Source organism: Ovis aries, chromosome 5 (genome assembly GCF_016772045.2).
Source record: "Ovis aries strain OAR_USU_Benz2616 breed Rambouillet chromosome 5, ARS-UI_Ramb_v3.0, whole genome shotgun sequence".
Lineage (NCBI taxonomy): Eukaryota > Metazoa > Chordata > Mammalia > Artiodactyla > Bovidae > Ovis > Ovis aries.
In genome coordinates, this window is record NC_056058.1 from 15,347,868 (window position 1) to 15,361,809 (window position 13,942).

The 13,942-nt window shown below is 41.3% G+C and overlaps 1 protein-coding gene across 14 annotated transcripts in view; it reads right to left on the reverse strand.

The window, feature by feature from the left end:
• The window catches only part of ADGRE1 (adhesion G protein-coupled receptor E1), a 100,875-nt gene that overhangs the window by 74,739 nt on the left and 12,194 nt on the right, over window positions 1-13,942 (reverse strand). For 12 of the 14 annotated variants that reach the window (XM_060416300.1, XM_042250059.1, XM_042250056.1 and 9 more), the window contains exons 5-8: window positions 10,749-10,904; window positions 8,075-8,221; window positions 5,748-5,894; window positions 3,389-3,535 (exon numbers count right to left, since the gene is read on the reverse strand). In XM_060416300.1, coding sequence (XP_060272283.1) covers window positions 3,389-3,535; window positions 5,748-5,894; window positions 8,075-8,221; window positions 10,749-10,904 — 597 coding nt within the window. The remainder of the gene's footprint in view (window positions 1-3,388; window positions 3,536-5,747; window positions 5,895-8,074; window positions 8,222-10,748; window positions 10,905-13,942) is intronic. The other 2 variants (XM_060416297.1, XM_060416295.1) reach the window with 1 other exon arrangement.

Sequence of the window (13,942 nt, forward strand, 5' to 3'; positions counted from 1 at the left end):
GACAAATTCTTAGAAAAGTACAACTTTCCAAAACTGAACCAGGAAGAAATTGAAAATCTTAACAGACCCATCACAAGCATGGAAATTGAAACTGTAATCAGAAATCTTCCAGCAAACAAAAGCCCAGGTCCAGACGGCTTCACAGCTGAATTCTACCAAAAATTTCGAGAAGAGCTAACACCTATCCTACTCAAACTCTTCCAGAAAATTGCAGAGGAAGGGAAACTTCCAAACTCATTCTATGAGGCCACCATCACCCTAATACCAAAACCTGACAAAGATGCCACACAAAAAAAGAAAACTACAGGCCAATATCACTGATGAACATAGATGCAAAAATCCTCAACAAAATTCTAGCAATCAGAATCCAACAACACATTAAAAAGCTCATACACCATGACCAAGTGGGCATTATCCCAGGGATGCAAGGATTCTTCAATATCCGCAAATCAATCAACGTAATTCACCACATTAACAAATTGAAAATAAAAGCCATATGATTATCTCAATAGATGCAGAGAAGGCCTTTGACAAAATTCAACATCCATTTATGATAAAAAAAAAAAAACTCTTCAGAAAGCAGGAATAGAAGGAACATACCTCAACAAATAAAAGCTATATATGACAAACCCACAGCAAACATTATCCTCAATGGTGAAAAATTGAAAGCATTTCCCCTAAAGTCAGGAACAAGACAAGGGTGCCCACTTTCACCGCTACTATTCAACATAGTTCTGGAAGTTTTGGCCACAGCAATCAGAGCAGAAAAAGGAATAAACGGAATCTAAATTGGAAAAGAAGAAGTAAAACTCTCACTGTTTGCAGATGATATGATCCTCTACATAGAAAATCCTAAAGACTCCACCAGAAAATTACTAGAGCTAATCAATGAATATAGTAAAGTTGCAGGATATAAAAATCAACACACAGAAATCCCTTGCATTCCTATACTCTAATAATGAGAAAGTAGAAAAAGAAATTAAACAAACAATTCCATTCACCATTGCAACGAAAAGAATACAATATTTAGGAATATACCTACCTAAAGAAACTAAAGACCTATATATCGAAAACTATAAAACACTGCTGAAAGAAATAAAAGAGGACACTAATAGATGGAGAAATATACCATGTTCATGGATTGAAAGAATCAATATAGTGAAAATGAGTATACTACCCAAAGTAATCTACAGATTCAGTGCAATCCCTATCAAGCTACCAGCGGTATTTTTCACAGAACTTGAACAAATAATTTCAAGATTTGTATGGAAATACAAGAAACCTCGAATAGCCAAAGCAATCTTGAGAAAGAAGAATGGAACTGGAGGAATCAACCTGCCTGACTTCAGGCTCTACTACAAACCCACAGTCATCAAGACAGTATGGTACTGGCACAAAGACAGAAATATAGATCAATGGAACAAAATAGAAAGCCCAGAGATAAATCCACACACCTATGGACACCTTATCTTCGACAAAGGAGGCAAGAATATACAATGGAGTAAAGACAATCTCTTTAACAAGTGGTGCTGGGAAAACTGGTCAACCACTTGTAAAAGAATGAAACTAGATCACTTTCTAACACCACACTCAAAAATAAACTCAAAATGGATTAAAGATCTAAATGTAAGACCAGAAACTATAAAACTCCTAGAGGAGAACATAGGCAAAACACTCTCAGACATAAATCACAGCAGGATCCTCTATGACCTACATCCCAGAATTCTGGAAATAAAAGCAAAAATAAACAAATGGGATCTAATTAAAATTAAAAGCTTCTGCACAACAAAGGAAAATATAAGCAAGGTGAAAAGACAGCCTTCTGAATAGGAGAAAATAATAGCAAATGAAGCAACTGACAAACAACTAATCTCAAAAATATACAAGCAACTCTTGCAGCTCAATTCCAGAAAAATAAACGACCCAATCAAAAAATGGGCCAAAGAACTAAATAGACATTTCTCCAAAGAAGACATACAGATGGCTAACAAACACATGAAAAGATGCTCAACATCACTCATTATTAGAGAAATGCAAATCAAAACCACAATGAGGTACCACTTCACACCAGTCAGAATGTCTGCGATCCAAAAGTCTGCAAGCAATAAATGCTGGAGAGGGTGTGGAGAAAAGGGAACCCTTCTATACTGTTGGCGGGAATGCAAACTAGTACAGCCACTATGGAGAACAGTGTGGAGATTCCTTTAAAAATTGCAAACAGGACTGCCTTATGACCCAGCAATCCCACTGCTGGGCATACACACCGAGGAAACCAGAACTGAAAGAGACACATGTACCCCAATGTTCATTGCAACACTGTTTATAATAGCCAGGACATGGAAACAACCTAGATGTCCATCAGCAGATGAATGGATAAGAAAGCTATGGTATATATACACAATGGAGTATTACTCAGCCATTAAAAAGAATCCGTTTGAAACAGTTCTAATGAGATGGATGAAACTGGAGCCAATTATACAGAGTGAAGTAAGCCAGAAAGAAAAACACCAATACAGTATACTGACATATATATATAGAATTTAGAAAGATTGTAATGATGACGCTGTATGCGAGACAGCAAAAGAGACACAGATGTATAGAACAGACTTTGGAGTCTGAGGGAGATGGAGAGGGTGGGATGATTTGGGAGAATGGCACTGAAACATGTATACTATCATGTAAGAAATGAAGTGCCAGTCTATGTTCGATACAGGATACAGGATGCTTGGGGCTGGTACATGGGGATGATCCAGAGATGATATGGGGTTGGAGGTGGGAGGGGGATTCAGGATTGGGAGCTTGTATACACCTGTGGTGGATTCATGTCAATGTATGGCAAAACCAATACAGTATTGTAAAGTAAAAGAAATAAATAAAATTAATTCTCCATGAAAGAAAAAAAAAAAAAAACAGCTCATGTGGAGAAGAACTAAGACCTCCAGCCCACAGCTTCATTCTGCACCAGCTTCACCTTGTGAGTGAGCAACCCTTCAAAGTGGATCTTCTACCCCAGCTGAACCAGCTCAACTGACACTTTGTGGAATAAAGTCAAGTCATCCTCACCAAAGTCAGCCCAAATAGTGGATGCATGCACGTATGTTGCTTATCATCTGGTTCTCCCCACCCTCAACAAGGAGTTTCAGGAGAACAAATATTTTTGCCTGTGTTACTCACTACAGTATCCTCTATTCCTCGAATAGTTCTTTTCTATATAGCAGGTGCTCAAGAAGTGTTTGTGGAATGAATGCATGAGGGATGAATTGGCTTCAGCTCTGCAAACAAGACTTTGAACTCAGCTGAGACCTACCTCAACTTCTAACTCTTCCTCCAGCACTGCCGTCTTTCCAAACAGATTGGATTTGACTTCCCAGAAGACCCCTGCACCTACCTTGACATATCTCCCCTGGTCCCTGGAAACTCTTCTTTCCACTTCTGGATATATATCCTGAGTTGCAAACACAAGAGTAGTTTCCAAGACTGTTGTGGCAAGTCGAATGCTCTGGGCAACTTCTGGGATTGGCACATTCGTCCACATCTGGTGAGTAGAAATGAAAACTCAGATCAAGGCAGAGGAAGAAGCAAGGACATGGGACTGCAAACAGGAGATTCACTCCACCTGTTTGCCACCTGATGCTCCCAAATACCTAGACTTTCCCTTCTCCAAAACTTCCCTTGCAGTGAGGCATGACGTGAGAATAAATTCTGGCCAACTGTATACACACACAAAACCGTGGCAAATAGTTTCAAGCCACAATGATCATTGATTGCATAAATGGCTGTCATCATTTATTCTTCCCCGTGTCCACACCTTGGGATGAGGCTCGTGCTACACAATGCGACTTGTCACTCTTCTCTTTAAGATGTGGGGTTTGGTTCACCACCTCTTCACTCTATCTGGTTCTGTGACTTGCTTTGAACCAATAAGCACAGCAGAAGTAAGTGGTGCCATTTCCAAACTTAGACCTCAAGAAGCCTATTTGTTTCTGCTTATACACTGAGCCCCTTGCGTCTATCATATGAACAAACCCCAGGCTAACAATGAAAAATACAAGGTAGAAGAGAGATGGATCATCCCAGATGAGTCCCAGATATGTGAGAAAGCCCAGCCAAGATCAGCAAAGCTGACACACAACTGACCACAAACACAGGAACAAGCCCAGTGGACAATTAAATAACTGACCAGCAGAGCCCAACTCAAAGTGCCAACACATGGTGAAGGGACAAAGAAATGGTGTTTGTCTCAGCCACTAACCTCTGGGATGATTTACTACTCAGCAATAGTTAACTCCTACAAATAGACCAGAAACATCAGAGATGACTTCAAATATCTCCAATCAAAATCAGGTAGAAAATCAGAATCTCTACCTCATAGCATCATCAAATGAAGTTCTTAATTAACTGAATAGCTAAGGAAGATCAGATTCTCCACACCTTCACTGACTGAGCATGTTAGAGCTGAATTGAACTTGGCAGCTGCAATGGTAGCTTAACAGTTGGTGCACTCAGAATGCTCTGGGAAGACCCCACAGGAAAGGCGTTCATTAACACCTGAGGAGCAGTGGAGAAGAGTGAGCAGATGAAGATTAGGTGTCTAAGGTAAGAACACATATGTGTGCATGCGTGCTAAGTCACTTCAGTTATGTCTGAATCTCTGTGACCGTCTGGGCTATAGCCCACCGGGCTCCTCTGTCCATGGGATTCTCCAGGCAAGAATACTGGAGTGGGTTGCCATGCCCTCCTCAAAGGGATCGTCCGGACCCAGGGATCAAACCTGTGTCTCCTGCATTTGTAGGCTGGTTCTTTAGCACCTGGGAAGCCCCCAGGAAATGAATGCACCCAACACAATTGGAGCTGTATACAGAAAACCCATGCCTGAGAGCCTGAGCGCATTACCTGTACAGGTGAAATGACCTGGCTTTCCAGGAATCCAATTATTTCCAGAGTCACAGTTACAAATTTTCTTCATCTTGGGAAATAGTTTGTATTTTCCAAAGATAGGTGAAGCAATGTCTTTCATTCCTAATGCCCTTAATTCAGTGTCCTTTCTTTGATACTCCTTCCATCAACTAATGAGGTTTATATTTCCTCCCCTTGAATCTGAGCATGCATGTGACTGTGGTGGTGGTGACACTAGGTCATAAAAATACCATGCCAAGTTATCACAATATCACCCACTTCCACCTGGTTCTCTTGAGATGCCCATGCTTGACTCAGCTCCCATACTGTGCGGAAGCTCAACTAGCCATGAAAAAAAAAAACAAACAAACAGCTCTCGTGGAGAACTTAGACCTCCAGCTTACAACTTTGGCACAGCTGCCAGGCAACAGCCAGCACCACCTTCACCTTGTGAATGAGCCCCTTTCAACGTGGATCCTCTAGCCCTCAGTTGAGCCAACACAACTGTCACTGCATGGAGGAATGTCAAGCCATCAGCAGCAAACTCAGCGCAAATACATGACTGTATTTTGTTTGTTGTCTGATTCTCACCATGATGAGAAGTTCCAGTAGAATAAATGTTTTTTTTTCTGTGTTATCACAGTATCCTCCATCCCTAGAATAATGCTTGGCATATAGTAGGTGCTCAAGAAGTGTTTGTTGAATGAATGCATGAGGGATGAATTGGCTTCAGCTCCGCAAACAAGACTTTGAACTCAGCTGAGACCTACCTCAACTTCTAACTCTTCCTCCAGCACTGCTGTCTTTCCAAACAGATTGGACTTGATTTCCCAGAAGACCCATGCACCTACCTTGACATGTCTCCCCTGGTCCCTGGAAACTCTTCTTTCCACTTCTGGATATATATCCTGAGTTGCAGACACAAGAGTAGTTTCCAAGACTGTTGTGGCAAGTCGAATGCTCTGGGCAACTTCTGGGATTGGCACATTCGTCCACATCTGGTGAGTAGAAATGAAAACTCAGATCAAGGCAGAGGAAGAAGCAAGGACAGGGGACTGCAAACAGGAGATTCACTCCACCTGTTTGCCACCTGATGCTCCCAGATTTTCCCCTTCTCTAAAACTTCCCTTGCAGTGAGGCATGACGTGAGAATAAACTGTGGACAACTGTATGCACACACAAAACGGTGGCAAATAGTTTCAAGCCATAATGATCACTGATTGCAGAAATGGCTGTCATCATTTACTCCTCTCAATGTCCACGTCTTGGGATGAGGCTCGTGCTACACAATGCGACCTTGTCACTCTTCTCTTTAAGATGTGGGGTTTGGTTCACCACCTCTTCACACTGTTTGGTTCTGTGACTTGCTTTGAACCAATAACTACAGCAGAAGTAAAGTGGTGCCATTTCCAATCTTTGTTTCTGCTTATACACTGGGCCCCTTGCTTCTATCATATGAACAAACCCCAGGCTAACAACAAAAAAGACAAAGTATAAGAGAGATGGATCATCCCAGATGAGTCCCAGAAATGTGAGACAGTCCAGCCAAGATCAGCAAAGCTGACACACAACTGACCACACACACAGGAACAAGCCCAGTTGACACTTAAAGAACTGACCAGCAGAGCCCAACTCAAAGTGCCAACACATGGTGAAGGGACAAAGAAATGGTGTTTGTCTCAACCCCTAACCTCTGGGATGATTTATTACTCAGCAATAGCTAACTCCTACAAATAGACCAGAAACATCAGAGATGACTTCAAATATCTCCAATCAAAATCAGGTAGAAAATCAGAATCTCTACCTCATAGCATCATCAAATGAAGTTCTTAATTAATTGAATAGCTAAAGAAGACCAGATTCTCCACACATTCACTGACTGAGGATGTTAGAGCTGAACTGAACTTGGCAGCTGCAATGGTAGCTTAACAGTTGGTGCACTCAGAATGCTCTGGGAAGACCCCACAGGAAAGGCATTCATTAACGTCTGAGGAGCAGTGGTGAAGAGTGAGCATATAAAGATTAGGTGTCTAAGGTAAGAACACATATGTGTGCATGCGTGCTAAGTCACTTCAGTCTTGTCTGAGTCTCTGTGACCCTATGGGCTGTAGCTCACCAGGCTCCTCTGTCCATGGGATTCTCCAGGCAAGAATACTGGAGTGGGTAGCCATGCCCTCCTCAAAGGGATCGTCCGGACCCAGGGATCAAACCTGTGTCTCCTGCATTTGTAGACTGGTTCTTTAGCACCTGGGAAGCCCCCAGGAAACATATACACCTAACACAATTGGAGCTGTATACAAAAGACCCACGCCTGAGAGCCTGAGCACATTACCTGTACAGGTGAAATGACCTGGCTTTCCAGGAATCCAATTATTTCCAGAGTCACAGTTACAAATTTTCTTCATCTTGGGAAATAGTTTGTATTTTCTAAAGATAGTTGAAACAATGTCTTTCATTCCTAATGCCCTTAATTCAGTGTCCTTTCTTTGATACTCCTTCCATCAACTAATGAGGTTTATATTTCCTCCCCTTGAATCTGAGGATGTGTGTGACTGTGGTGGTGGTGACACTAGGTCATAAAAATACCATGCCACATCATCACAATATCACCCACTTCCACCTGGTTCTCTTGAGATGCCCATGCTTGACTCAGCTCCCATACTGTGCGGAAGCTCAACTAGCCATGCAAAAAAACAGCTCTCGTGGAGAAGAACTTAGACCTCCAGCTTACAACTTTGGCACAGCTGCCAGGCAGCAGCCAGCACCACCTTCACCTTGTGAATGAGCCCCTTTCAACGTGGATCCTCTAGCCCCCAGTTGAGCCAACACAACTGTCACTGCATGGAAGAATGTCAAGCCATCAGCAGCAAACTCAGCCCAAATACATGATTATATTTTGTTTGTTGTCTAATTCTGTCACCATGATAATAAGTTCCAGTAAAATAAATGTTTTTTTCTGTGTTATCACAGTATCCTCCATCCCTAGAATAATGCTTGGCATATAGTAGGTGCTCAAGAAGTGTTTGTTGAATGAATGCATGAATGAATCAATTGCTATTGGTTTCAGCTTTGCATATGAGGGCTTTGAACTCAGCTAAGACCCACCTCAACTTCTCCCCACCACTCCTGTCTTTTCAAACACATTGGACTTGATTCCCCAGAAGACCCCTGTAAATACCTTCACACATCTCTCCTCGACCCTGGAAACTTTTCCTTCCACTTCTGGATTGAAAACCCGGGTTGCAGCCACAAGAGTAGCTTCCAACACTGTTGTGGCAAGTCGAATGCTCTGGGCAACTTCTGGGATTGGCACATTCGTCCACATCTGGTGAGTAGAAATTAAAACCCATGTCAAAGAAGGAGAAGCAGCAAAGATGAGACACTACAAACACGAGATTGTCTCCACCTGACCTGCCCCAATATCCAGACTTTCCCCTTCTCCCTAACCTCCCTTGATGTTAGGCATGTCCATGAGAATACATTCAGGCCAACTTTATGCACACAAAAGAGTGACAAATAGTTTCAAACAATAATGATCATTGATTGCAGATCATTGTCATCCTTTAATTCTCCCTATGTCCACTATTTTGGATGAGGTTTGTGCTACACAGTGTTACCTTGCTACTCTGCTCTTTCAGATGTGGGGTTTGGGTCCCCAGCCCTTGACTCTATGACTTGCATTGAGCCAGTCAATACAGGGCAAGCAACATGGTGCTACTTCAGAACTTAGATATGGAGAAATCTATGTCCTTCTATTCCTACATTGGGCCCCTTACTTGTGCCATATGAACAGCTCCAGGCTAATGAAAAAAAAGACAAGATGGAAGAGAGATGGATCATCCCAGATGAGCTCCAGGTATGTGAGACAGCTCAGCCAAGATCAGCGAAGCTGACGCACAGCTGCCCAGAAACACATATAGACCAGCCCAGTGGAAACCGAAAGAACTGACCAGCAGAGCCGAACCTAAACTGCCAACACATGGAATCCAGAGAGCTAAATAAATGGTTGTTATTTTAGTCACTAACTTTCAGGGTGATTTTGTTACTCAGCAATAGCTAACTGCTACAAATAGATTGCAAAAGTCATAGATGACTGTAAAAATCTCCAACTCCAAGCAAAGAGGATATGATAAGAGCTTAGCCACTCCATGCATTGCTTGATGGAGTCACCCTCCCTTTAAATATATAATAGTGCTTCAGCAGACTCGGGAAGATGGAGCCCTTATCTCTTCATGAGAATATTCTGGCTGCAGTGTGGAGGATAAATTTAATGGAGTAACACTAGAAAAATGGAGAGACTAGTGAGGTGGTTACAGTACTAATGATGGTACATAAACCAAGGAGAGAGAAAAGTGGAGAGATTTAAGACACATTTAGCAGATAGAATGCAGAGAAGGCAACAGCAACCCACTCCAGTACTCTTGCCTGGAAAATCCCATGAATGGAGGAGCCTGGTAGGCTGCAGTCCATGGGGTTGCGAAGTCGGACATGACTGAGCGACTTCACTTTCACTTTTCCCTTTCATGCATTGGAGAAGGAAATGGCAACCCACTCCAGTGTTCTTGCCTGGAGAATCCCAGGGACAGGGGAGCCTGGTGGGCTGCTGTCTATGGGGTTGCACAGAGTCGGACACGACTGAATTGACTTAACAGTAGCAGCAATTGCCCAATGACATAATGACAGATTTAATATGAAAGGGAAAGGAGAATCAAGAATAATTCTCAGGTGAGACTTCCATGCTGATCCAGTTGTTAAGACTCAGCACTTCCAATGCAAGGGGTGCGGGTTCAGTCCCTGGTGTGGAAGCTAGGACCCTCCATGCCATGTGGAGCAGCCAAAAAGTATTAAAAAAAAAAAGAAAGAAAGAAAGAAAGAAAGAAAGAAGGAAAGAAAGAAAAAGAACTCTCAGGTCTTCATTTAATTATCTTTTACGAAAAAGTTTTGATGTTTGGTTCTGAGCTTTCCCCAGGACTACTGATATTTAGGACCAGGGTATTATTGGTTGTAGGGAGGCTGCTCTGTGCATTGGAGGATGTTTAGCAGGATCTCTGTTCTCTACCCACCAGATGACAGTAACACCAACCACCCCATCACCACCACCAGTTTGAACAACCAAAAATATCTCCAGATGTTGTTAATATCTCCCCTCAGGAGTGGAAAGATGTGAATCATGCTAATGATAGAGCTCCCTGTTACTCTCAAGTCCTGCCTGATTCACTGCTTAACTCAAGAGTGAAGAGTGAAGTGAAAGTTGCTCAGTCATGCCTGACTCTTTGTGACCCCATAGACTGTCCATGGAATTCTCCAGGCCAGAATACTGGAGTGGGTAGCCTTTCTCTTCTCCGGGGTATCTTTCCAATCCAGGGATCAAACCCAGGTCTCCCGCATTGCAGGCAGATTCTTTACCAACTGAGCCATCAAGAAGACCAGTAGACACTCAATGGGAGTTCAGATCCACATTCTTCTACTTAATAGCTGTGTATCTCTGGGCAAGGGACTTTACCTCTCTGAGCCTCAGTTGGATCATTCCTGAAATGAGGATCATAACCCTTACTTCATAGGATCATCAAACAAAGCTCTCCGTTAATTGAGAAGGTAAAAAAGATCAGATTCTCTATACTTTCACAGATGGAGTTTTTAAAGGTGAATCCAACTTTGCAGCTGCAACAGTAGCTTCCCAAAGAGTTGATGCACTCAGAATACTCTGGGCAGACCCCAAGGGACAGGCATTCATTAAAGTCTGAAGAGCAGTAGAGGAGAGTGAGCAGACAAAACGTTAGCTGTCTAAAGTTAGAACACACGTTCCTAACAGTAGGAGCTGTCCACCAAAGACCCATGTCTGAGCCCTTTACCTCTACAGGTGAAACGGCCTCGCTTTCCTGAGATCCAGTTATTTCCAGTGGGAGAAGAGAAACCAGTTATACAGCTGCACCTATATCTCCCAGGCAGATTTCTGCAGATTGAGTTAGGGCCACATGGTGTGGGCCTTTGAGAGCATTCATCTATATCTGGAGAGAAAAAGAGAGTTACAAATCTTCTTCAAATACAGTTTGTATTTTCCAAAGATGGTTGAAACAATGCTTTCTATTTCGTATACCCTTAATTTAATGCCCTTTTTTGGTACTCCTTCTGTCAAGCAGTGGGGTCTATATCTCCTCTACTTGAATCTGAGCATACTTGTGACTATGGTGGTAGTGACACTGTCATTAAAATTACCACGATAAGTCATCAAAATATCACACACTTCCACACCTTCTCTTGAGATGCTCATGCTTGACTCAATTGCCATACTGTGAGGAAGCTCAATAAGCCATGAAAAAAACAGCTCTCATGGAGAAGAGCTAAGACCTCCAGCTCACAGCCCTGGCAGAGCAACCAGCCAACAGCCATCACCAGCTTTCCAGCCTTGTGGGTGAGCCTCTTCCAAAATGAATCCTCTAGCTCCCAGTTGAGCCACTTCAACTGACACCATGTGGAACAAAGTCAAGCCATTGTCAGTGAACTCAGCCCAAGTAGAAGATTCATTCAGGAGCAAAATAAATGATCATTGGTGTTTTAATGCACAAAGTTTGCTGCTACCCAGAAATAGATAACCAGAACATTTTGCAAACGCATTATACATATTTACTCATTAAAGTGCCAATAGAATTGTGCAGTCTTAGTACCATGGGGTGAAAAGGAAAGTGAAAGTCACTCAGCCATCTCCAACTCTTTGTGACCCCCTGGAGCCTGCCAGACTCCACTGTCCATGGAATTCTCCAGGCACTTCTAGTGGAGTGGATAGCTGTTCTCTTCTCCAGAGGATCTTCCTGACCCAGGGATTGAACCCAGGTCTCCCGCATTGCAGGCAGATTCCTTACCATCTGAGGGGTGGTTCTCCCCTAATTTCCTTCACCCCTGCTCTGCCAGATCACCCTAAATAAATATTTTCTATGTATTTATCATGAAGATAGTAACATTCATTTCAGCCTTAAGTAATGAAACACTAGAACCACCTAATTTTCTATCAACTGCAGGGTGAGTAAGTCTAGAGCTGACATAAGGAATAAGGTAGCACATTCCTTCATTTGACAAGGAACTATAAAATATTCACAATGTATTAGGTACCACAGGTCAAAGAGTATATAAGATTCTTATGTAGTATCCACCATTTTCTAGATGGGAAATGTTTCTTCCATACTTTATCTAAAAACAAGAGCCCAACAAGTCTACTATGTTTACTGAATAACCCATAAACTGTAGCCCAAAGATTTTTTAAAAAAACATTTGTGCAGATGACCAATACACATGAAAAAATACTCAACATTGCTAATTATTTGAGACATGCAAACCAAAACTACAATGAGGTACCACCTCACACTGGTCAGAATGCCCATCATTAAAAGTTCTACAAATAATAAATGCTGGAGAGAGTGTGGATAAAGGGGATACTTACACACTGTTGATGGGAGAGTAAATTGGTGCAGCCACTATGGAGAACAGTATGGCAGTTCCTCAAAAAACTAAGAACAGAATTGCTTATGATCCAGCAATTCCACTCCTGGGCGTATACCAGGACAAAAATATAATTCAAAAAGACACATATACCTCAATACTCATAGCAGCAGTATTTACGATAGCCAAGACATGGAAGTAACCTAAATTTTCATTGACAAAGGAATGGATAAAGAAAGTGTGGTATGTATATACAATGGAATATTACTCAGCCATAAAAAAGAATAAATAATACCATTTGTAGCAACATGGATGAACCTAGAGATTATTATACCATGTGAAGTAAGTCAGACAGAAAAAGGCAAATACCATATGACATCACTTATATGTGGAATCTAAAATATGACACAAATGAATTTATTTACAAAACAGAAATAGACTCACAGATATACAGAACAGACTTGTGGTTGCCAAGGGTGGGGATGGGTAGATTGGGAGTTTGGGATTAGCAGATGCAAAGTATTATATATAGGATGGATAAACAAGGTCCTACTGAATAACACAGGGAATGATATTCAATATCCTATAGTAAACCATAGTGGAAAAGAATACATATCTATCTATATATATATAATGCCTGAAACTAACATAATATTTTAAATCAACTATATTTCAATAATAACTAATTTTTTAAGAAAAGGATGTTTGGAGCTCCCTGGGAACTATAATAATGGAAATAAATTATTAAATGGAAATCTTGTTCAGAGCTCAATAAACTATAGCCCATGAATTAAATCTGGACTGTCACTTGTTTGAATAAATAAAGTTTTATTAGAACACACCTCCACTCATTCATTTATATATCATTGATGGCTGCTTTTGCACTACAACTGGAGTATTGAGTACTTAAGAGAGAGCTCATACAAACTGCAGTCTCCAAAACATTTACTATCTGGCCCCTTACAGAAATAGATTGCAGACCCTTGCAAATTATGTCAGAGGCATAGTCAGACCTTTACTGTCAAGAGGAGAGTTTGGGTCTAAATATAAGGAATACAGACCAAAAATTTAGGTCATTCTAGAAATTATTTTAGTTTCTATTATTTCTATTAATAGTAGCTCTTGGGACTGTACATGTGCTTAGCACACTGCATACATTACTGCATTTAATCTTCTCAAATATCCTTTAAGGTAGGTACTCTTATACATTCATTTTACAGATGGAAAGATTGAAGCTTAGAGAGATTAAATACATTTTCCCAATATCTCACATCTGGAGTGTGACAAATAGGTAAGTGGTTGAGAGACTGCCATTAGACTCAAAAAGACCTGGCTTTGAATTCCAGTTCAATTGTTCAATGACCCTAAACAAATCATTTTAGCTCCCCAAGCCTCAGTTTTCTCATCTGTACAATGGAGATCATCACAGTGCCTATACTATTGAAAATGCACATAAAGACCTTCACACAGGGCCTGGTATTCAATACATATTAAAAATTATTTGCATGGAGAGGTGACAGGAAGAAAATCAGTGTTTATTTCTGTATATTGACATACAGCATAATTTTCTTTCTGTTTTTATGAGAATTTTTTTTGCCAGGTCTCAGTTGCA